General features: G+C 38.8%; 1 protein-coding gene across 3 annotated transcripts in view; it reads right to left on the bottom strand.

Annotated features, from left to right (window-relative positions):
* The window catches only part of Trit1 (tRNA isopentenyltransferase 1), a 49165-nt gene extending 27038 nt beyond the window's left edge, over positions 1-22127 (bottom strand). The window contains exon 1 of one of the 3 annotated variants that reach the window (XM_015485218.2): positions 21931-22127. In XM_015485218.2, coding sequence (XP_015340704.1) covers positions 21931-22104 — 174 coding nt within the window. In that variant the 5' untranslated portion in view covers positions 22105-22127. Of the gene's footprint in view, positions 1-12232; positions 12253-12323; positions 12383-21930 lie in introns of those variants that run through there. The other 2 variants (XM_048815682.1, XM_048815681.1) reach the window with 2 other exon arrangements.
* Positions 22128-22826: the final 699 nt, after the last annotated feature.

Genomic DNA, 22826 nt, shown 5'->3' with positions numbered 1-22826 from the left:
CAATTTTCTCTAGTTCAAATTCATCAGTCTACAAATAAAACCTAGGGGAGTAGGACATGATGGCACATGCCTATAATCCCAGAGACTCATGACGCTGAGACCAGAGGATTGCAATTGAGGCCAGCCTCAGCAACTTAGTGAGGTCCAAAACAACTTACTAAGACCCTGTGTAAAATAAACAATAATAAATAAAAAGGACCAGGCATGTAGCTCAGTAGTTAAGCACCCCTGCATTCAGTCCCTAGTACCAAAACAAAAAACAAAAAGCCTAGCAGACCACAAAAAATAAAATAGTGTAGACACTATGAAAAATATGGCAGTTCCTCAAAACACAAAAAATAAAATTACCATGACACAGAATATGGTAATTCTTTTGGCATAAACCCAAAAGAACTGAAAGCAGGATGTTGAACAGATATTTATACATCTCTCCCCCGCTGTCCTGCCCTTCATGAGGATTGAACCCAGGATCTCGAGCTTGCTAGGGAAGCATTCTACCACAGAGCTACACTCCCCAACCCACACATCCATTTTTATAACAGCATATTCACAACAGCCAAAAGGTGGAAGTAATCCAAGTATCATCAACAGATAAATGGACAAAGAAAGTGTGCTATATATCCATATAATGGAATATTATTCAGCCTTAAAAAGGACAGGAAATTATGATGCATGCTACAACACAATTGAACCTCAAAGTCATTATTGCTATGTGAAATAAGCCAGTCACGAAAAGACAGTTAATATGAGGTACCAAGAATATGGTTCCACTTATATGAAGTACAGACGGTGGTCAAATTCATTGAGACAGAAAGTGATGGTTAGCTGGGCAAGGTGATGCAGGCTGTAATCACAGCAGCTTGGGAAACTGAGGTGGTGCAGGCTATAATCCCAGCAGTTTGGGAAGCTGAGGCAGGTAGATCGTGAGTTCAAAGCCAGCCTCAGCAATGGCAAGGCACTAAGCAACTCAGTGAGACCTGTCTTTAAATAAAATACAAAGAAGGGCTAGGGATGTGGCTCAGTAGTTCAGTGCCCCTGAGTTCAATCCCTGGTACCCTCCCCCCACCACCACCAAAAAAAAAAAAAAAAAAAAANCCCTGATCAAAAAAATCCCCACTATCCAAAAAAAAAAAAAAAAAAAGAAAGTGATGGTTAGTGGGGACTTGAGGGAGGGAGAAATGGAGATTATTGTTTAACAGATACAGAATTTCAGTTTGGGAAGATGAAAAAATACTGGAGATGGAAGGTAGTAATGGTCATACATAGATGTGAATGTACTTGATGGTTAAAAAAATGGTAAAATTTAGTTTATATATACATTTTTACCTTTTTTTTTTTTTTTGTGTGTGTGTGTGTGTGTGTGTGTGATGGGAATTGAACCCTGGGCCTTACACATTCTAAGCACACGCACTACCACCAAGCTACACTATACCTCCAACCCTATGTATATTTGATCACAATAAAAAAGAGTTGGATGAGGGCTGGGGATATGGCTCAAGTGGTAACGCACTCACCTGGCATGCGCAGGTCGCTGGGTTCAATCCTCAGCACCACATAAAAATAAAATAAAGATTTTGTGTCCACCGAAAACTAAAAAAAAAATATATTAAAAAATTCTCTCTCTCTCTCTCTCAAAAAAAAAAGAGTTGGATGATAGCTTTTAGGCACAAGGCAAAACCTGTGCATATTAACTATAAAATAAAATTTTCAAAATTACTGGGAGCTGATAATGCTCTATTTCTTAAAGTGGGTGTTCTTACACAGGTATTTTCTCTTTTTGATAATTATTGCACTATAGTTATAAATTATGCATTTTAATAGGTATACATTATTTATCAACTCAAATCATACTGCATAGTTAAAAATCAAAACACAGAAATATGATACATATTTATATCAAAGATAAATATCTAAACAAAGCTAGAAACCATTTAATTTTGCAAATGTCACATTTGGTTCAGGTTTAGGTAATACTCATATTGTAAATATCATACTCATGCTTGGAATTTTATTACCTGCCTAGAATACTGTTCTACCCAGTCAGCCTAGTTTGCAGCTGAATGCCTCATATGTCCCCTTTTATACAAATTCAATCATAGTTTCAGTGTTCTGCCTGTGAAATAGCCTGGTGCTGGGAAAAGCTAAAATGATCTGTACTATTTTTCAAAGGCAGCATGCTACTGTTCCATATCCCCCTCTTCCAGAGGACATCTATGACTGTGTACACAGAAATGATTGTGAATAAACTGGGTGTGGTGGTGCACACCTATAATCCCAGTGACTCAGGAGGCTGAGGCAGAAGGAGTGCATGTTCAAAGGAGACCTTAAAAAAAAAAAAAAAAAAAAGGCAGCCTTAGCAATTGAGGGAGGCCTAAATAAATAAATAAATAAAAGAAATTACTGTGAATAAATGCTTCACTCAGCACAATATATTTTGATAATATTAAGGGACCTCTGGTTTCTTTCTGAGGCCTGACAGCTGAAATATTCTGAAAAATTAGTGGTTTAACTCACCTAGCCAATTATCTAACACAGTTGACTTATCTCAGCAAATATTTACTAAGAGTCTATGATGTGCAAGGTACTCCTTAGGATGCAAGGCATGAGCCAGGTGCAGTGGTACACGCATGTAATCCCAGCAGCTCAGAAGGCTAAGACAGGAGGATCACAAGTTCGAAGCCAGCCTCAGCAACAGCAAGGTGCTAAGCAACTCAAAGACCCTATTTCTCTCTCTTTTTTTTAATTTTTATTTATTTTTTTAGTCATAGATAACAGTAGAATGCATTTTGATATATAATACATACATGGAATGTATATACATCAATCATATTGCAAAGACCCTGTTTCTAAATAAAATACAAAATAGGGCTAGGGATGTGGCTCGGTGGTTGAGTACCCCTGAGTTCAATTCCTGGTTCCCCCCCCCAAAAAAGATGTAAGGCATACAAAAAAGATTTAAAAAGAGCTCTCGTCTTCAAGGAATCCAAGCTGGCAAAAGACACAGATAACTGAAATAAAAGGAGGTGATATAAAAGTTTATAAGTGAGAGAGATCAAAGTTTGTGTAGTCTTCTCAAAATATCATAACCATTAAACATTTAATGTTCTAGGCATCAAACAGGGAAATAAACCCTGTGCTGACAGTTTATTTCAAGACTCAAAAAATTGTGGGAAAAGAGCACAAGGCTGAAATAATGTTAACTCTCCAAATCAACAGAGCTCAAGCACCCAGAGGAGCTAACGAAGGCTAGAGAAACCTATAACAGAGACCAGGAAAACCAGCAGAAGCTAGGAGTGGTGGCTCTCAACTGGAAGTGATTTTATCTACCTACACACATTTGGTAATGTATGGAAACATTTTTGGTTTGGGTCCCACAATTGTGGGAGTGGGAGTACTACCAACATCTAACAGGTAAAGGTCAAGGATGCTGCTAAACATCCTACAATGTAACAACCCCCACCTCTTCAACAAAGAATTATCTGGGCCCAAAATGTCAATAGTCCTGAAACTGAGAAGTCCTGTCTAATGAAATTCCACTTGGAGAGACTCCCCATAATCTTTAGGTGTATAGCCAAAGACGTCACCTATTTAAAGCTCCAACCCTTTAAGGCTGCCATGCTATAAGGTGGCCCTAATGAGTATGCTAATCAGCAGTGTCTTGGACTCAGGGCAGAACCAGCAGTGATGCCTCAATAGCAGCTGTCCACAAGCAAGAAAAAAAAGACTGCCCCTAACTGGGTTCCTTCACTCCAAGTTATTTTCCCCTTTTTTACTTCATTTCCTCCCCATTCCAAATTAGATCCTAAAGTCCTTCAATCACTTTCTTATCTCTACAGATTACACCCCTTGAAAACCACATCCTTGGATTTATGGATCAATATAATCATCTACCTTCTCTGCTTGTTGCCCCCTATCATTCCATGGATATCTCACTCAATGAAATCAGTAATGAACCATGACTGCCAAATGTAACACTTGTCAACCAAGTTCTCAAAAACAAGTAATAGAAAAAAGATAACCTGATAACTTTGTCTTCATAAATCAATCTCCTGAGGCTTCAGTGGCACCATTCTCTGGAGGATTTCTTCTTATTTCACTAGACCTTCCTCAGTCTCTTCTACTGAAGCCAACCACTAATCTATTAGTAATGTCTGCCATGGCAACAATACTGAGAAATGGCAGTCTTTATGGCATCCACCTGCCATTTTTTATATAAACTTACTCTACAACCATTTTTGTGCTGATAACTAGGTTGTGGATGTGGATTTCAGGAGTTATCTCTTGTGATACCTAACCTAGATGTTGTCGTAATCAATGAAAGCTGTATAGTATGATGAAGAAGTTAACAGTAAGGACTCTGGAGCTGGACTGCCCAAATTTAGGTCCTGGCTCCACCACTTAATAGCTATGTAACCTTTGGCAAGTTACTTAACTTCTCTGTGCCCAGATTGCAACAGTCAAGCTCACAATAGATATACCAGCAAATCGGGAGTTTGTTTGTTTGTTTATTTATTTATTTATTTATTTATTTTTGAGAGAGAGAGAGAATTTTAATATTTATTTTTTAGTTTTTGGCGGGCACAACATCTTTGTTTGTATGTGGTGCTGAGGATTGAATCCGGGCTGCACGCATGCCAGGCGAGCGCGCTACCGCTTGAGCCACATCCCCAGCCCCCAAATCAGGAGTTTAAAAGAACAGTCTTCAAGGCTATAAAATTGAGATAATACACCAGGAAGTGGGAGATTGAGAAGTTAGCTCAACCTTCTGAGATCATACAATCAGCTGAAATACCAATGACAGGATCCCTCATTTATATAGTGAGATAATATTAACTCTAGCCTCAAAGTATTATTGTGATGATTAAATGTTTAATATATGCAAAGCATATGGAATAAGGCCTTCCCCTAGAGGCAGCCAATAGTGTTATTTAGTTAGCTAGCTATCATTATCATCTTCACCACCATGTCATATAATCATTACCTCAAACAGGCACCTGAAACCTAAAGTGTTCAAAACTGAATTTATTATCTTCTCATCCATACTTAGATAAATCACCTAGATAACCAAAAATTTTGAAGCACTCTTTTTTAATAATTTTTTTTAATATTTGTTTTTTAGTTATCGGTGGACACAACATCTTTGTTTGTACGTGGTGCTGAGGATCGAACCCGGGCCACACGCATGCCAGGCGAGCGCGCTACCGCTTGAGCTACATCCCCAGCCCCTTGAAGCACACTTAGTATCTCTTTCTTCCCATGTTTTCCATCTATCTCCACTTCTGTCCACACTAGTTCCTAAAACCATGTATTATCTCAAAAATCCACCATCATCACATTTCCCACTGCCATTACATCAACTAGAGTCTTCAAAATTTCTCAGATTAGTCTATCAGTTTCCTTACTGATCTTCCTACCTTTAGCGTATAACTTCTCCAACTTATTATATCCAAACTGCATCTTTCTAAAACGAAAATCGGATCCCATCCAGCCCCAAATGCTTTAGCATCACTTGTCTTTTTTTTTCTTAACTAATTTTTTAGTTGTCAATTGACTTTTATTTTTTACTTATTTATATTTGGTGCTAAGAATCAAACCCAGTGCCTCACAATTGCTAAGCAAGCACTCCACTACTGAGCTACAATACCAGTCCCTAGGGCTGGGGATGTGGCTCAAGCGGTAGCGCGCTCGCCTGGAATGCGTGCGGCCCGGGTTCGATCCTCAGCACCACATACAAACAAAGATGTTGTGTCCGCCGAAAACTAAAAAATAAATATTAAAAATTAAAAAAAAAAAAAAAAATACCAGTCCCTAGCATCACTTCTTTTTGAAAGCTGTCCCTAAGATCTCTTCCCATCTTCTCCCTATCTTTGCTATCCTCTGTTTCTACAGCACCCTGCAGTTTCTTTTTTGACGGAACTTTCTGTATATGACTTTACAAAAGTTCTATCTTCCCCACAAGACTACAAATTCTAAGGGAAGAAATTATACATGTACCTCTAGCCCCAGCACATCTAAGAAAAATATTCAATGTCTACTCCATGTATGAAGTATAGACTGCTAGGTTCTATCCTTTCACATCCTTATTGAAACTCAGATACATTAGGAAATCTACCCAAAGTCACACAGGTAGTTAGTGACAAACTGTGAATCCATGTCTTCTGACCTCACAGTGTTCTTTTCCCACCTTGTTGCTAGTTCCTGTTCCAAATGAATCAGCTTTATGACTTTGGGAAATCACTTTCTATCCTGGAACCTCAAGTTTTTCATATTCAACATTACTTCTAGTTCTAACAGTCCATGCTTCAGGGGGAAAAAAAGAAAAGTTTGGGCATAGATGGGTGAAAGGGAAAAAAATTCCTTTAAAGGAATTTAGTTAAATTCAATTAAAGAAATGTTGAAGAGCAGGGAAAAGGTTGATCTCCTAGCTAACTTTGCTTTCTTAAAAGAAAAACTTTTTTTAAAAAAAATTACAACTTTATTTAGTTAGAAAGAATGAATCAGCTGCAGGAACTTCATGGGCAATTATGCCTTTTAGTTTTGCTCAGCAAAAATTCAACTGCAAACCTGCTGAATAAACTTGACAGATTAAGATGCTCAGAAAGCAGGAGAACTTCTCCACCTGCCCTGCTAAGTTCGTGTGGTGAGAGGAATGGTTTGGAATGTATAGTGTAGATCATGGTTTTTAGTCTTCCTCTCGGTGTATCTCTTTAAGAGAAAAGAGGCTAGAATCATATAAGGTCATACTTTTCAAACTGAGAAGTGCATAATATATGTGATGCACTCTTCTAGACCACTTTACTAAGTGATAAAAAAATTTTTGAGTCATTTTTACATCTAAATATAAAGAGATTAAGGCAGAGAATACAACATTGGCACATACTTTTAAGATAAAACATGAGAAACTTTGCAATACCAAGCCTCCACGGTGGCTGCTTAGAAATCTGCATGCAAAGACTAGAGAAGTATGGCTTTAAGGAAATTCAGAGGTCACCTATTCAATTCAGTCACTTGTCACTTTATACTTGAGAAGGCTGTGGTTCAGAGAGTGCCCTAGCCATATATAATTGGCCAGTAGTAAAGAACACACTCAATCCTGGATGATCTGCCTATACCCCAATTGTTTCTGCTGCCTCTTCCCAGAAGAATTTTTACCTCTCTTTGAGGCTGGTCTGTTTCTTTGCTTGAAGTAATGAATTCATACTAAAGTGAAACAAAATTTCAGAAATCAAAGAGAAAATAAGCTGAACCCTTTCCAGGTTCTCAAGAGCAATTATGAGAGAAGGTGAAAAATATATTCACAGACAATGCCACCGTGACTGATACAGATACAGAAACAAAGGACTCAGTTTGAGAAAATAAAGCTCATAATAAAGTTGCCATTCTGTGACCATCTTTAGGGCCTTAAAATGGGCCCATTTTTGATAATTTTGGCGATATGTTACCTTAAGATACCTATAATAAAGTATGTTATCTGACGTGCTTCATTATTTGCATGTGTATATCTAAGTTGAGAATGCCGTCTAGTATAAAGGTACCACACTGTCTGGTTTCAAATTTTGGACCTACTACCCAGCTGAATAAATACCCAGGTTAAATATCTAGTTTGCTTTGCCTCAAGTTTCCTTATCTGTAAAATGGGGATAACAAGAGCATCTACACTGCTTATTAGTTATTACGAGGATCAGAGTTAACACATTTAAAATGTTTAGAGCAGTGCCAAGCAGATAAGCTTAATCCTTGGATCCTGGAAGTGAGACCTCTGGCTAAGTTGGGTTTGAAGAAAAGAACCATAAAATACTAAACTAGGTATGGTGGCAGTTACTTGGGACATTGTACCAGAAGGATTGCAAGTTCAAAGCCAGTTGGTGCAACTTAGTGAGTCCCTTTTTCAAAATTAAAAATAAAAAGGACTGGGAATGGAGCTCCAGCAGTAGAGTGCCCCTGGCTTCAATCACCAGTACTGTGGGGGAAAAAAAAAAAAAAAAAAAACAGTTGAAAGACCCACAGTTCCTGATTTAATCCCATGAGTTTCTCCACCCTAACATATCCAAAGAGGAAACAAATCCCCTCCCCAAAAGTCAGTGATTTGTTCAAGTTTATTTATATAAATACACACACATACACACACACACACACATATATAGTGAGTTATATAACTCACACACATATAGTGAGTTAGTAGCAAAGTTGAGACTTAAACCCTGTTTTCCCAGTAAATAAAAGTGTCTACCAGCCAGGCACAATGGTGTAGGCCTGTAATCCCAGCGGCTCAGGAGGCTAAAACTAGAGGATTGTAAATTCAAAGCCAGCCTCAGTAACATCGAGGTGCTAAGTAACTCAGTGAGACCCTGTCTCTAAATAAAATACAAAATAGGGCTGGGGATGTGGCTCAGTGGTTGGGTACCCTTGAGATTTTTTGGTCCAGGTACCAAAAAAAATAAAGTGTCTACCAGGCTGAATGAAGACCTTAAAGACTAAATTTAGAGAGATACTGACATCTGAAGATAGACATTAATTAGCATTTAATGTTAATCAATAGATATTTAATGACTGCTGTAAGCCTATGTATCAGTATTTTTAATACTCTCTGGGTAATTCTAATGGGCAGCAAGGGTTCATAACCACTGTTAGAAATACTGTGCTAGGCAGTGAGATGTAAATGAGACAACAGAAAAAAGGGGTGGGGGGGTGTGCATGGAAGTGAGCACATGCAAGACAAGGAAACTGAGTAGCTAACAAAAGGAATACAGACCTAAACCTGGACAATGCAGGACCTCAAACTTATCTCCAAGTATGTACAGGGCACTCCAAGAAAGAGCAACAGGCACAGAAGTCAAGGAAGACCTAAGTATATGTTCACTAACACTAGAGAAATCATGACTTCATTATTCAATCTGTAAATTCCAATAGCTCAAAGGATTATAGATTTCAGACATCTTTATTTTATTTTTTTTTAAAGAGAGAGAGAGAGAGAACTTTTTAATATTTATTTTTTAGTCATCAGCGGACACAACATCTTTGTTTGACACAACATCTTTGTTTGTACGTGGTGCTGAGGATCGAACCCGGGCCGCATGCATGCCAGGCGAGCGCGCTACCGCTTGAGCCACATCCCCAGCCCAGACATGATTCTTTATAAAAGAATGGTAAACTGGGCACTGTGACACACACCTATAATCCCAGCTACTCCAGAGAGTGAGGCAAGAGGATGACAAGTTCAAGGTAGCCTGGACAATTTAGTGAAATCCTGTCTCAAAATAAAAAGGACAAGGAATATTGCTCAGCAGTAGAGTGCCCTGGGTTCAATCCCCAGTATCATAAAAATCAATCAATCAACACTAAAACTAAAAAAGCATGCAAGGATATATAAATTTAAGCCAGGCACAGTGGTGCATGCCTATAATCTCAGCAGTTTGAGAGGCTGTGGCAGGATCACAAGTTCAAAGCCAGTAATTTAGAAAGACCCTTAGCAACTTAGTGAGACCCTGTCTCAAAATAAAAATTTAAAAACGAATGATGATGTGGCTCAAGGGTAAAACTTTCCAGGGTTCAATCCATAGTACAGAAAAAAAAGAGAGAGAAAGAAACCTAATTGTTTACCAGAATGAAAAAGATGGGTAACATGCAAAATTTTAAGAGTGAAGGGAACAAACTTTCTTGAAAGCAGTATGTCAATATGTATCAAAATGTAAAGACAAACCCAATTTAAAAACAAGAGCAAAGGACCTGAATAGACAGTTTTCCAAAGACACAAATGGCCAACAAACACACCATCATTCATCATCATGGAAATAAAAATCAAAACCACAATTAGATACCACCTTCATACCCACTAGGCTGGCTATAATTAAAAAAAAAAAAAAGTATTGGAGAAGATATGGAGATACTGGTACCCTAATACACTACTGGTGGGAATGTAAAATGGGGTAGCCACTGTGGAAAACAGGCAGTTCCTCGAAATTAAACACAGAATTACATGATCCAGCAATTCCATTCCTAGGTAGATATCCAAAATAATTAAAAGAAATAAAACTGAAAATAAGTAATCAAACAAATTCAGACTTATGTATGCTCACAGCAGCCCTTTTTTGCTTGTTTTTTGTGCTGGGTATTGAAACCAGGCCCTTGCATACCTGAGACAAGTACTCTGCCATTGAGCTACATCCCCATCCCAGCAGCACATTTACAACAGCTTAAAAGTGCTAATGTCCATCAAGAGATAAACCAATTGTGGTCTACACATATAATATTATTCAACCATAAAAAGGAATAAAGTATTGACTATACACTACAACTAATGTAAGTGAAAGAAATCAGATACAAAAGGTTACATATTGTATGATCCTATTAATATATAAACTCAGATTAGATTATAGAGAAAAAAGCAGATTGGTGATTGCTGGGAATTGAGGGAAAACTGAAATGAGAATAACTGCTTAATGGGTATGGAATTTTCTTTTCAGGATGAGGAAAATGTTTTGCAACCCGACACAAGTATTGACTATATAATGTTGTGATTATGCCACTGCATTGTTCATTTTAAAGAGATCGATGTTATATGGACTTTAATCTCAATAAGCAAAATAACAAAATAAATATATCCTCTGGGGCTGGGATATGGCTCAGAGATAAAAGAGCTTTCCTGGCATACATGAAGCACTGAGTTCAATCCCCAACATTTACCAAAATAAGAAACACACACACACACACACACACACATACCATAGAACTGTATAAAACTGGTTGTGGTGGTGCTCACCTGCAATCTCAGCTACTTGGAAGGATGAGACAGGAGGATCATAAATTTGAGGCCAATTTGGACAATATAGTGAGACCCTGACTCAAAACAAAATTTAAAAAGGAGTAGGACTATAGCTTAGTGGTATAGCACTACTGGATTCAAATCCCAGTGTGTGTGTGGGGGGGNGCAGGGGTTGGAGGTACACTGGGAATTGAACCCAGAGGCACTTTACAACTGAGCCATAACTGCACCCCTTTTTATTTTGAGACTGAGTCTTGCTAAATTGCTGAGGCTGGCCTCAAACTTGCAATCCTCCTGCCTCAGCCTCTAGAGTATTATTATTTATGCATTGCAGGCATAAACCACTACACCCAGCAGGACAAGTCTTCTTTAAAGAATTTCAATTACTAAAGAGAAGGAATAAGGAAAATTACTATAGCAATTACGACAGGAAAGATTTGCTGATGAATGCTAAAATCAGTGTGAGCAACTTAAGGAGAAATGGGATATTTGCATAACCTCTAAGTACCTCCCCTGAAATACATATTAATTACTGCGGTGTTTTCAATGTGTCCACAAATTCTTTATATTCCTCCCTTCAGGAAGTCAGGCTTAATTCTCCCATTCAGTGTAGAACAAACTTGGCAACTCATTTCTAGTAAATGAATACTATCATATTATGAAAATGGAAAGGCAAAATAGCATGCAAAAGGAAAAAAGAAAAAAAAACATGAGTTTACAGTGGAGAAACCTGGCAGCCACACACAATCTTAACTAAATGATCAAGGTTAGCAACACCATAATGATACCATGCAGTGAGATATGTTGCAATGACAAAGGTACTTCATTTCTTTGTTTTCCCCAAATCTATAATGCCTATCTAATCCTGAGAAACAAAACCCCAAATAAAGGACATCTAAAAAAGAGCTGGCCATTACCTTTCAAAAGTATCAAGGAAAGTCAGGCAGATATGTAATTCAATCACACCTGCAATTCCAGCTACTCGGGAGGCTGAGGCAGGAAGATTACAAGTTTAAGACCAGCCTGGACAAGTTAGTGAGAACCTGCCTCAAAAAATAAAAAGGGGCCGGGCTTGGTGGTGCACACCTGTAAACCCAGCACTCGAAGCAGGAGGATCCCAAGTTCAAAGCCAGTCTCAGCAAAAACAAGGCACTAAGCAATTCAGTGAGACCCTTTCTCTAAATAAAATACAAAACAGGGCTGGGGATGTGGCTCAGTGGTCAAGTGCCCTTGAGTTCAATCCCCAGTACTAGGGGGAAAAAAGTATCAAGGACGTGAAAGACAAGGAAAGACTAAAATACTGCCCAAGATTGGAGATAAGGACACATGATGACTAGATGCAATACGGAGGAATCCCAAGTTGGATCCATAACAGAAAAGGGACATTGGTGGAAAACTGGTAAAATCCAAGTCTACAGTTTAGTTAACAGTATCATATCTATGTCAATTTCCTAGTTTTTATAAACATACCATGATAATGTAAGATGTTAATGTTAGGACAAGCTAGATAGAGAGTATAGAAGAGGGGCTGGGGATGTGGCTCAAGCAGCAGCACGCTTGCCTGTCATGCGTGCGGCCCGGGTTCGATCCTCAGCACCACATACAAAGATGTTGAGTCTGCCAAGAACTAAAAAAATAAATAAATATTTAAAATTAAAAAAAAAAAAAAGAGTATAGAAGAACTTTGTGTACCATCTTTAAAACTCTTGTGTAAATCTACAGTTATTTCAAAATTTTAAAACTAGTAATAATGTAGAACGTTGTTTCTCAACCTCAATACTATTGCTATTTTGAGACAGATAATTCTTTGTTGTGGGGGGCTGTCTTATGCCCAGCAGGATGTTTAGCAATGTCTTTTGCCTTTACCCACTGAAGGCCAGGAATCTACCTGGTCTCAGTTATTACAACCAAAAATGTTTCCAGCAATTGCCAAATGTTCCTTGGAAGGCAAAACTGCTCCAGATTGAGACCTCTAATATAGAGTTATATACATTAACAAAAAATCCATAACATTATTAAAAAAAAAAAAAAGCAATGTGTAAACTAGGAGTGGTGGTGGCATGCTTGTAATCCTAGCAACTCAGGAGGCTGAGGCAGAAGATCAGAAGTTCAAGGCCAGCCTCAGCAACTTAGCTAAGACCCTGTCTCAAAATAAAAAATAAAAAGGTCTTATAATATGACTCAGCAGTTAAGTGCCCCTGGGTTCCATCCCAGTACAAAAAAAAAAAAAAAAAGATAAAATACTTTTTTAAAAGGGGGCTAGTAAAGGGCCCCTGGGGTCAATCCTAGTATGGGAGGGGGAGTAGATAGTCACCCCTGGATGCAGAGACTATATTTTCTTTGTACTTTTCTCATTTGGAAATTTTTTTCAATAAGCATGTCTCATTTTTTTTCCAAACACAAAAAAGGCTTTGTTCTTATCTTTTGTTTTCCCCCAAATGCTTCCAATTCAATAACTATTGGTTTGTTTTGAAAATGTCAAAATGGTTACCTCTTCTCTCCAGCCACAGCCTAACTCCAGTCCCTCTGATCTAGGCTAATGTAACAGAATGCTGAACTGTTTTTCTTTCTTTAACCCATCTCTACCCAGCCACTGGAGTTAACTTTGTAAAATAGATTTACAACTGCTTCCCTGTTTAAAACCCCAGACTTCATGGCATAGCTTTTAGGGACCTCAACAATCTGTGACCAGGACCTGTATTTTTAGTTTCATCTCCTATGACTATCTCTCAAGTATTCCGAATAGTTGCTGGCCATTCCTTGAAAACATATAAAAGAACCCTTCCTCCACTTTGTTGCTGTTATTTTTGTCAGGAATATTCTTCCTTCTTCTGTGCCTGATAAAATGTACAAAGTGCTATGGAGAAAAAGAATGGGGTGGGAGACAAATGTGTAAACAAACAGGAGGAGCTGAAGGGACAATATAGAACAGCACAAGGTAAGAATTCAAGAAAGTAATTTTTGGTAGGATAAAATAATAATAGTGCCTATCTCAAAAGGTTGTGGTAAGGATATTAAAACATGTAACATACGTAACATATATCAAACTTTCAGAACAGTGCCTAATATATATATGTTATTTTTTTCATCCTTATTCTTTTCTTTCTTTTTTTTTGGAATAGCGATTGAATGGGGGGGGGTGCTTTACCACTGAGATACATGTCCTTTTTTTTTTTTTTTTTTTTTTTTTTTTTTTTAGTCTGAGACAAGGTCTCGCTAAGTTGCTGAGATCTCAGTAAATTGCTAAGGCTGGCCTCAAACTTTCAATCTTTCTGCCTTAGTTTCCTGAAAGGCCAGGATTACAGACATATGCCACACACCCACCTTCAGTATTATTATTTTCATCATTCATTGTGCAGTAGTGGAGGCTTCCCCTCTAGCTGCCACAATGGGATGAAGCAGTAAGGCACCTACTCAGAAGCAGGGCCCCAAAGGTAAGAATTGTGGCAAACAGAATCCTGTTCTGATTTAAATCTATCTCAAGAATTGAACAGATGACATGAGAACCCAATTCATTTATATCACATTAGCACATACATGAATTCTATATACATCCCAAGTAACTTTAACCTTTCAAATATATATTTCTTTTGGAAGGGAAGTTGCTTCAACACCCCACCCCAGGCACTGCAGCATTAGGGCAGCACCTCATCAAAGGAATCTGAATTTGCAAGCCTTGTTTGTGCTCTCCTGTGGTTTCCCATTTGGCCAGTAGTCACTTCCCTTTCCTTATATAACATGGAAAGTCTGACTTCAGAGTTCTCCCATTAGCTGCAAAAAAAAAGTGATCATATATGTACAGCCTACCCAGTTTAACACTGTAGCCAAAAAAACTAAATTTACTTACAATGGAGGTGAATCAAAGAACCTAGAAAACATCATTCACACATATATTGTACAAGAGACAAAAGCCTTCAGATTTCCCTCTCAGCCTCTTGTCAGTCTCAGTCCTTTTTAAAACACTGCTCTGCCAACTGTGGCAAAAGCCTCTGGATAGGCCCCATCTCTCCTGGCCAATAGGTCTCTGCACCTTTTATTTCATGTCCTATTAAACTACTATGATCCACCATCCCATCTCCCCTTTCACATCCCTCCCCCATGCATCTCAAATCGCCCTTGAGTACTATCAGACAGACATTCCTTTAGTACAAAACACTATTCCTAAACTATGTCCCAAAGCAGACAAAAAAGAACACAGAGTTCCACATCTGTTAGATGACACATACCCTGCTTACTAGTCAGACTGCCAAAAATCATTTGCTTCTCCTCTTGTAAGTTTAGACAAACACAAAGGGAACTGTGCTCCTATGTCTGACTACTGCTTCTCCACAGGGCTTGAAGAATTAAAGCATCAGAAATACTTCCTCTCTATAAACCCAAACGGAACACTTTGTTTATTTTCTCTCAGCATATAGTCGGTAGTCTGTATTTCCAGGCAGTCACTGTACATGTTTGGCAAGTGCCTTCAAGTTTCTCAGTATAATGTTTCACCCAGTCACTGAAGGCAAAGCATTGTACCTTGAATTTACATGCCAAGGAGATGACTCAGACTGAAAAGAAGACCTTCAGTATCATCTTTCTGCAATATATCAGACTCTACAAATGAGTTAGAAGACCCAGATCCAATTCCCAGGTGTGCGAGTCTTTTACAGTATGATCTCTAGTCAGCTCTTTAATCTTTCTGTACCTCAGTTTTTCCATCCTGGAAAACAGGGATTATATTACCAGTCTCTACTTGAATTCAAACTCTCACTACTGAATGAGAATAGTCATGTTCCTATAATTTGCAAAACAACCAGGGTTTGGAAAAAACAGAAAATTAAGCACAAAGGTTTCTCACTTGTCAGTTTGGCTGTGCAGAAATCCACAGTAGAACCCAACAGGAGTCCCTAATTGTGTAATTCCTCAGAAAGCAATTCTGACACTCCATTCCACAAATTACATGCAGAATAGTGAGAAGCCAGAGGCAAGGCAGGACCTTCAGTTGCTAGGTAGCTATAGATACAAGTCACTATATTTCTGGCTCCAAGACAAAATTACTGCTCTAGACCCTTAACCACTGTATTATGGTTTTACCTCATAGAGCTACTTCAATACCTAAAGCACCTACTTATTCAGTGTTTACAAAAGCAAGTACTTTTCACTGCATTCATAGAATATTTGTCCTATTGTGACTGGTGTATTTCACCATTAATCCAATTTCCGTAATTTTCAAAGTTCAATAAAATTTTCTGAAGTTTTTCCCTCCAGACCACCTTTCCTGGTGGAGTCCTATGCACATGCACACTGTCCACTTTCCTCTTGCCTTTTGCTTAATGTGAAAAGAAGATCTTTCTGTGTTTTGATTTTAGTTTTGCTCAGGTTTTTGTGTGTGTGTGTGTGTTTGTTTGTTCATTTGTTTATCTGTTTTTGTGGTGCTGCAGATTAAGTTCAATTAAACTGTTGAGGTTGGCCTTGAATTTGTGATCCTCCTGCCTCAGCCTCCCACATTGTTGGAATTACAGGCCTATGGCACCATGCCCCATTAGACCGTTTTAACTGTTGCGTTAATCTTAATTAGGCAGAAGGCCATAAGATTATTGTTTGATTTTCTGTAGCATCTCCTATGTAAAAATGATTTCACTTCTAATTTTTTAAATCCCTGATCTTGATGCTGGGAATGTAGCTCAGTGATAGAGCAGTTGCCTACCATGCCTGAGACCCAGGGTTCAATCCCCAGAGCAGAAAAAATAAAAAATAAATTCCCATTCTTGGCTTTGTAAGTGGATAATTATAATAGTCTTCTTTTCCTCCCCTTGAGTTTTTCTAAATTGTTTTTGAGAGCCAAAATTTAAACTATTGCCTACTATAATTCTAAATGTATATAGAAGAAATATTTAGGGCAATCATCTTATAAACAAGGGTAGCTAAGAACCATATATGGAAGTAAAGTTTCCACACTTCACTCAAACTAGTAAAAAAACATGATACCAAACTATGACAATTATACTACCTAGAGGGGTCATTAAAAGGCTTTATAAAGAGCCAGGTGCAGTGGCAAATCCCTGTAATCCCATTGTTTCAGGAGGCTGAGACAGGAGTTCAAAGCCAGCCTCAGCAGAAGCAAGGCACTAAGCAACTCAGTGAGACCCTGTCTCTAAATAAAATACAAAATAGGGCTGGGGATGTGGTTCAGTGGTCAAGTGCCCCTGAGTTCAATCCCTAGTAACCTACTCTCAAAATCAAGATGAATTAATTTAAACTATAAAAAAAAATGTTTAATTTTCAGGAATGTAAAAAATACAGAAATAAAAATAGAACAGAAAAATGAATAAAATGGCAGACCTAAGCCCAAACACAGAATAATTACATTACTATGAATGTTATTAATATACCAATTAAAAGACAACAATGGGTAGAACATGACCTAACCATTACCGTCTACAAGAAACTCACTTGAAACATTATGCTTAAGCACACTGAAAATAAAATAGGAAAATAATATTTTCTTAAATGTATGCACCACATTTTATTTATACATCTTTGGTAGAAGCATGAATTGCCTCCATCTTTTGGCTACTGTGAATAATGCTGCTATGAACATGAATGTACAAATAAATATCTGTTCTGGACATACATATGCCAACCACTCTCCCTGGAAAGAAAATGAGCTGTAGGGGGTTGCCTTGGAATGACCCTACAGTCAAGGTAGGACAAAGGGATGAAGGTATGACATGCAAGACAATTGAAAATTTAGGGCAGCGTTTTACAACTTTTTTTGTTTTTCCTCACTGAGACACTTCTGAATATAAAAGTCTGGGCAGCATGTTGAAAGGGATACTAAAATGTAAATATTAGCCAGTCATTGCAGCACAGGCCTATAATCCCAGCTACCTGGGATGCTAAGGTAGGAGGATGGTAAATTTAAGGCTAGCCTTAGCAACTCAGCCAAACCCTGTCTCAAAATAAAAAATAAAAAGGACTGGAGATGTGGCTCAATGGTAAAGCACTTGGCTATCATGGGCAAGGCCTTGGAAAAAAGAAGAAAAAAAAAAAAAGAATGTCATTTTTCAGGCTGGGTTATATAGCTCTGTGATAGAGCACTTGCCTAGCATTAGTTGTATATCATCAAGGAAAAGTTGCTAGAGGCCTTGCTCACTGAACAGTAGTCCATGTAATTTAGACACTTTATGTCTCATATGGCTTGCCCTTGAAACATACACACCCCCACACACACACAGAGAATGGCATTTTGTTCACATTTGCCAAATATATTCCAAACGAACCTCAAGTCACTGAAAAGCAGCATATAATTTCATTGGCTAAAAAACAAGCAGAGCAGCACTACTCTAACAGGGGGAGGATGGTGAGCAAAGACAGAAATGAAGAATTGTGCATACCCACAAAGAATGGCACATGGATAATTCATTTCATTATTTCAACTTAAAAGTAAAAATAAAGGCAAAAATTTTTAGTAGGGATCAAGAGAAAATACTATGAATATCCAAGGTATAATCAAAATTAAACACAATCTATAAACAGTTCAGAAAGTTCAACAGTCTTCATTGTTTTTCATATATTAATTAATCCTCATAGCATCCGAAGGATGAAAGAAATTTAACTCTCATATTCCAGTTACAACCACAGAAAGAACTTGAATGTATTAAAATTATAAAATGTACCCTTTTAATAAAATATTTCACCAAACATTAAAGATCTACCATATCATCAGCACTACGTGAGGCATAAAGTATTCCACCAACCAGCCTATTTTACTGTGAGCAAGGCCTCTGCAACTTTACCCTTAGGCACACAGCTTTGAGTAAAGAAACATTCTGAGTATGCAATAGCTATTACAGAGTTATACGCAACCCTCATTACCAGAACCCAATAAATTACTTAAAAATAGATGTAAAGCCGGCCACAATAGCACATGCCTATAGTCCTAACTACTCAGGAGTCTGAGGCATGAGGATCACAAGCTTGAGGTCAGTCTCAACAACTTAGCAAGATCCTGTCTCAAAAAACAAAAGAGGTTAGGGTCATATATAGATAGAGATATTAGATACATAGATATCTCAATGGTAGCATGCCCCTGGGTTCAATTCCTAGTACTGCAAAAATAAATAAATAAAATACAAAGGGCTAGGGATACTACTCATAGGTAGAAAGTACCTTGGTTTAATCCCCAGTACCAAAATAAAATAAAATAAAATAGATGTAAAATTAAGCTGATTTATTAAGAACACTTTTTTCCCCCTTTTTGGTACTGGGGATTGAACCACTTGACTACTGAACCACATCCCTAGTCCTTTTCATTTTTCTGTTTTGAGCCAGGGTCTTGCTAAGTTGCTTAGGGCCTTACTAAATTGCTGAGGCTGGTCTCAAACTTGCAGTCCTCCTGTCTCAGCCTCCTAAATTGCTGGAATTACAGGCAAGTGCCACAGCACCTGGTGAGAATACTTTTGACTGGGAATTCTGGTGGTATAGGAAAGGTGACATCTAAGAAAAGACCAGAAAAGTAGGCACAAGCCACACTGTTATGTAAGAACAGAGGTTCTATCAGGCAGAGATAACAAGTGCAAGAGTCCTGAAGTGGGTTTTTGTCTAGAGCATTCTCCAAATATCCACTAACTAGACTTCCCCTTAGATGCAAAATCTTCCTGATCTCCAAGTTCACCATTCTCCCAGGCGTCCAAATCTGAATCCTGAACTACACTGTACCCATTTTTCTCGTCCTTCCTCAATCAATGACCAACTGATATCAGTAAAATAATAACATGATATTACCTTCAAAACATTACATCTTTCTTTTCTCCTCCATCCCTATTAACACCACACCAACTCAGAATATAGAAATTATAGAATGGAAGAATTGGAATGGTCCTTAGATATCATTTGTGTAACTCCATCTTACTAAAGTCCATATTAATCAAGTCTCCAAAGTATCAGGTCATAGAGCCAGGCCTGGTGGCACACACATGTAATCCCAGCAGCTTAGAAGGCTCAGACAGGAGGATGAGTTCAAAGCCAGCCTTAGCAACAGTGAGGTGCTAAGCAACTCAGTGAGACTCTGTGCTTAAATAAAATACAAAATAGGACAGGGGATGTGGTTCAATGGTTGAGAACCCCTGAGTTCAAACCCCAGTACAAAAAAAAAAAAAGTATTAGGTCTTAGATCTATTATTAATACCATTCTTCAATTCAATACATATTTTGCTCACAAATGCATGCTCCTTACATACTGCCTTCATCATGTTACTCATCTCACACCATAATATCTATGATACCAAGCTATTTAACAGTCTCTTTACTATATATTCTTTGACCGTTTCATCTTTTAACTTTTCTTTTTTTTTTTTTTTTAGTTGTAGATGACACTATACCTTCATTTTATTTATTTATTTTTATGTAGTGCTGAGTATTGAGCCTAGTGCCTCACATGTGCACGGCAAGCACTCTACCCCCAGCCCTCATCTTTTTTTTTTTGGGGGGGGGAGGGGGCTGGGGATTGAACCAAGGGGCTTGTGCATGTGAGGCAAAAGCACTCTACCAACTGAGCTATATCCCTAGCGCCAACCCTCACCTTTTAACTCTTGTGTTCCTTCCTTTGATATGTCTTTTCTTCTTTCTTACCTATCCAAACCTGACCTATTTCTCAAGCCCATTTTTAGAGAGCTTTCCATGACTATGCCAACCTTCAATGATTTCACCCTTCTCCTTCTCATGATTCTGATAATATTTAATAGTTTATCATCAAATCTAGTACTTTCAGTCTCACTTCCCCCAATCCTGTCCATCTTGCAAAGCACCATAAATGTCTCTGTTCAAACACTTACTAGCTCTAACCATATTTCATGTATATACAGATGTCTAATCTGTATATACATGACTCCTTAAGTACAGAGATTATGGCTTTGTCTCTGATCTTGCAGAAAGCAGTAGCTACCATATTTTTAACTCTTACTTCATACCATATAGTGTATTAAGTGCTTCACATACTTTATCTCATTTAATCATCACAATAATGTTGTTACTATTTTCCTACTTTATAGAAGAAACAAAGGCACACGGAAGTTAGGTTAAAGTTGCATATCTTGGAAAAGACAGAGCTGGAATTTTAGCTAAATTCTGTCTCCCAAAGCTGGCACAAAGCCAAATGGAAACCTTTTGAATTATCCTTTCATTTCGTGTGTGCTAATGGTCTTGTCACCCCAAATGAGCTAATAAGGTAGAATTCATGCTAAAGGGCTTATAGAGTGAAGTGAGGAAAAGAATTGCCATTCCTGTTAAGTACTCATTGGAGGCTAGGTTCAGTGACCGGCACTTCATGTTCAACATCTCAATTACTGTGAATATGCAGAACTGTAAATTCTCTTGAACAAACAATTGTTGTAATTGCTCCACTAGATTCACCCAAATGTCACCCACTTTCAATCAAGCACAAATGCTCCCACCTGAGATGAATAAGATACCCCTCCCAGCTGAAAGAAGAGGGAAAGACCCCTCAAGTCACTCAGCCAACAGGGTTGAGAACTTCAGCTTTACCACATATGTGGCCTTCTTCTGGGCAGACCATCCTGTTCTTAATTCAAACATTCATGATCTCATTTACTAAACATTTCCCCACTGTGAAGTGGATGACATTTCCTCTACACTATAAGGTCCAAATAAAGGGCATTGGTAATCAGAAGTCACATGGCCAATGCAGATTCTAAACTCGAGAATCCAGGTCTCCTGCTTGCTGTATTCCATCATGCCAGAAGAAGCTCACAGGACACATCTAATTTTTCCTGGTCTCACTGGGTTAAAGTTAGAATTACAGCAAAAGCTCTTCAATAATTTTAATTTAAAAAGATATTCATTGCACGCCTAAATGTCAACCTTGTAGGTTCAAATACCATCTCCTCCATTTATTTGCAGTGTGACACGGAGCAAGTCGTTTCACCTCCCCCCAACACCCTCATCTGTAAATGGAGAGATGATCATAGTCTGTACCAAACTACAGTGTCGTAATTGTGTAGGCATACGGTTGACACCTAGTAAGTATGGTTTCCCTTCACCTAGCCCCTATGGTACACAAGCCTCAAGTTTACCCACTACCGCCACGCGACAGGACGTCCACTCCTCCAAAGGCCTGCGCGCGGCCCTCAGCGTTCCCAGACCCGGGGCCAGACGCACTGCCATACCTGCATGGAGTCAGCGCTGACGATCTCTCCACCAAGCCGCTGGCCTAGCTGCAATGCCAGGGTGGACTTGCCAGTGCCGGTAGCCCCGAGAATCACTACCAGAGGTAATGTCCGTTGCAAGCCCCGAAGCCCAGGGCCCACAGGAACTGCTCGTGCAGCCGCAATCGCCGCCATCTTGGAGATATTTGCGCATGCGCCGGACACTGTCTCCATGGCAACAGTCAATGCGCCGGCGCGTATCTCAGGCTCTAAAGGAAGGATGCTGAGACAGAAGGCGCTGCAGGACAAAGGTCTCAATTTAGGAGGCTCACGTGGGATTGCCATAAGCTAGCTGGCATCAGAACCTCACCTGCCTGCTCTCTTAAAACGGGGAAGACAGCCCCATCTAAAATAGAGGCATCCCTATTATTTCTTATTTCACGGCACCCAATTTTTTTCTTCATAGCACTAATTAGAATATATAACTATATATTGGCCTCTTGGTTATTTTCTGACTTATACTTCCGGCTGTAAATTCCACAATGGCAAAAGAAAGTCCTGCCTAGGCTATTGCTGTATCTCCAGGGCCTGGAAGCAGGAGTTGGTAGCGAATGAACACCCAATAATTGTTAAATGGACAGAAAAAATGACTTGCCTATTTAGTGCTGGCGCTAGTGAGCTTAAAGGTATGCCATTCTCCAGAATCAGGTCTGCCCAGTTCTCAGACAAGGGCGGCTGCTCTACTGTTTTCATTCTGCAGTACAACGTCAGATGCAATCAGAAACCAGGACAAAACTTTCCATCCCCTTGGCCAAAGGATGCAAGAGATAAGATGAGAACAGAAAAGCAGGGCTGGGGATGTGGCTCAAGCGGTAGCGCGCTTGCCTGGCATGCGTGCGGCCCGGGTTCGGTCCTCA

Source organism: Marmota marmota, unplaced genomic scaffold, assembly GCF_001458135.2.
Source record: "Marmota marmota marmota unplaced genomic scaffold, marMar, whole genome shotgun sequence".
NCBI lineage: Eukaryota > Metazoa > Chordata > Mammalia > Rodentia > Sciuridae > Marmota > Marmota marmota.
This window is presented reverse-complemented; position numbering and strand designations above follow the sequence as displayed.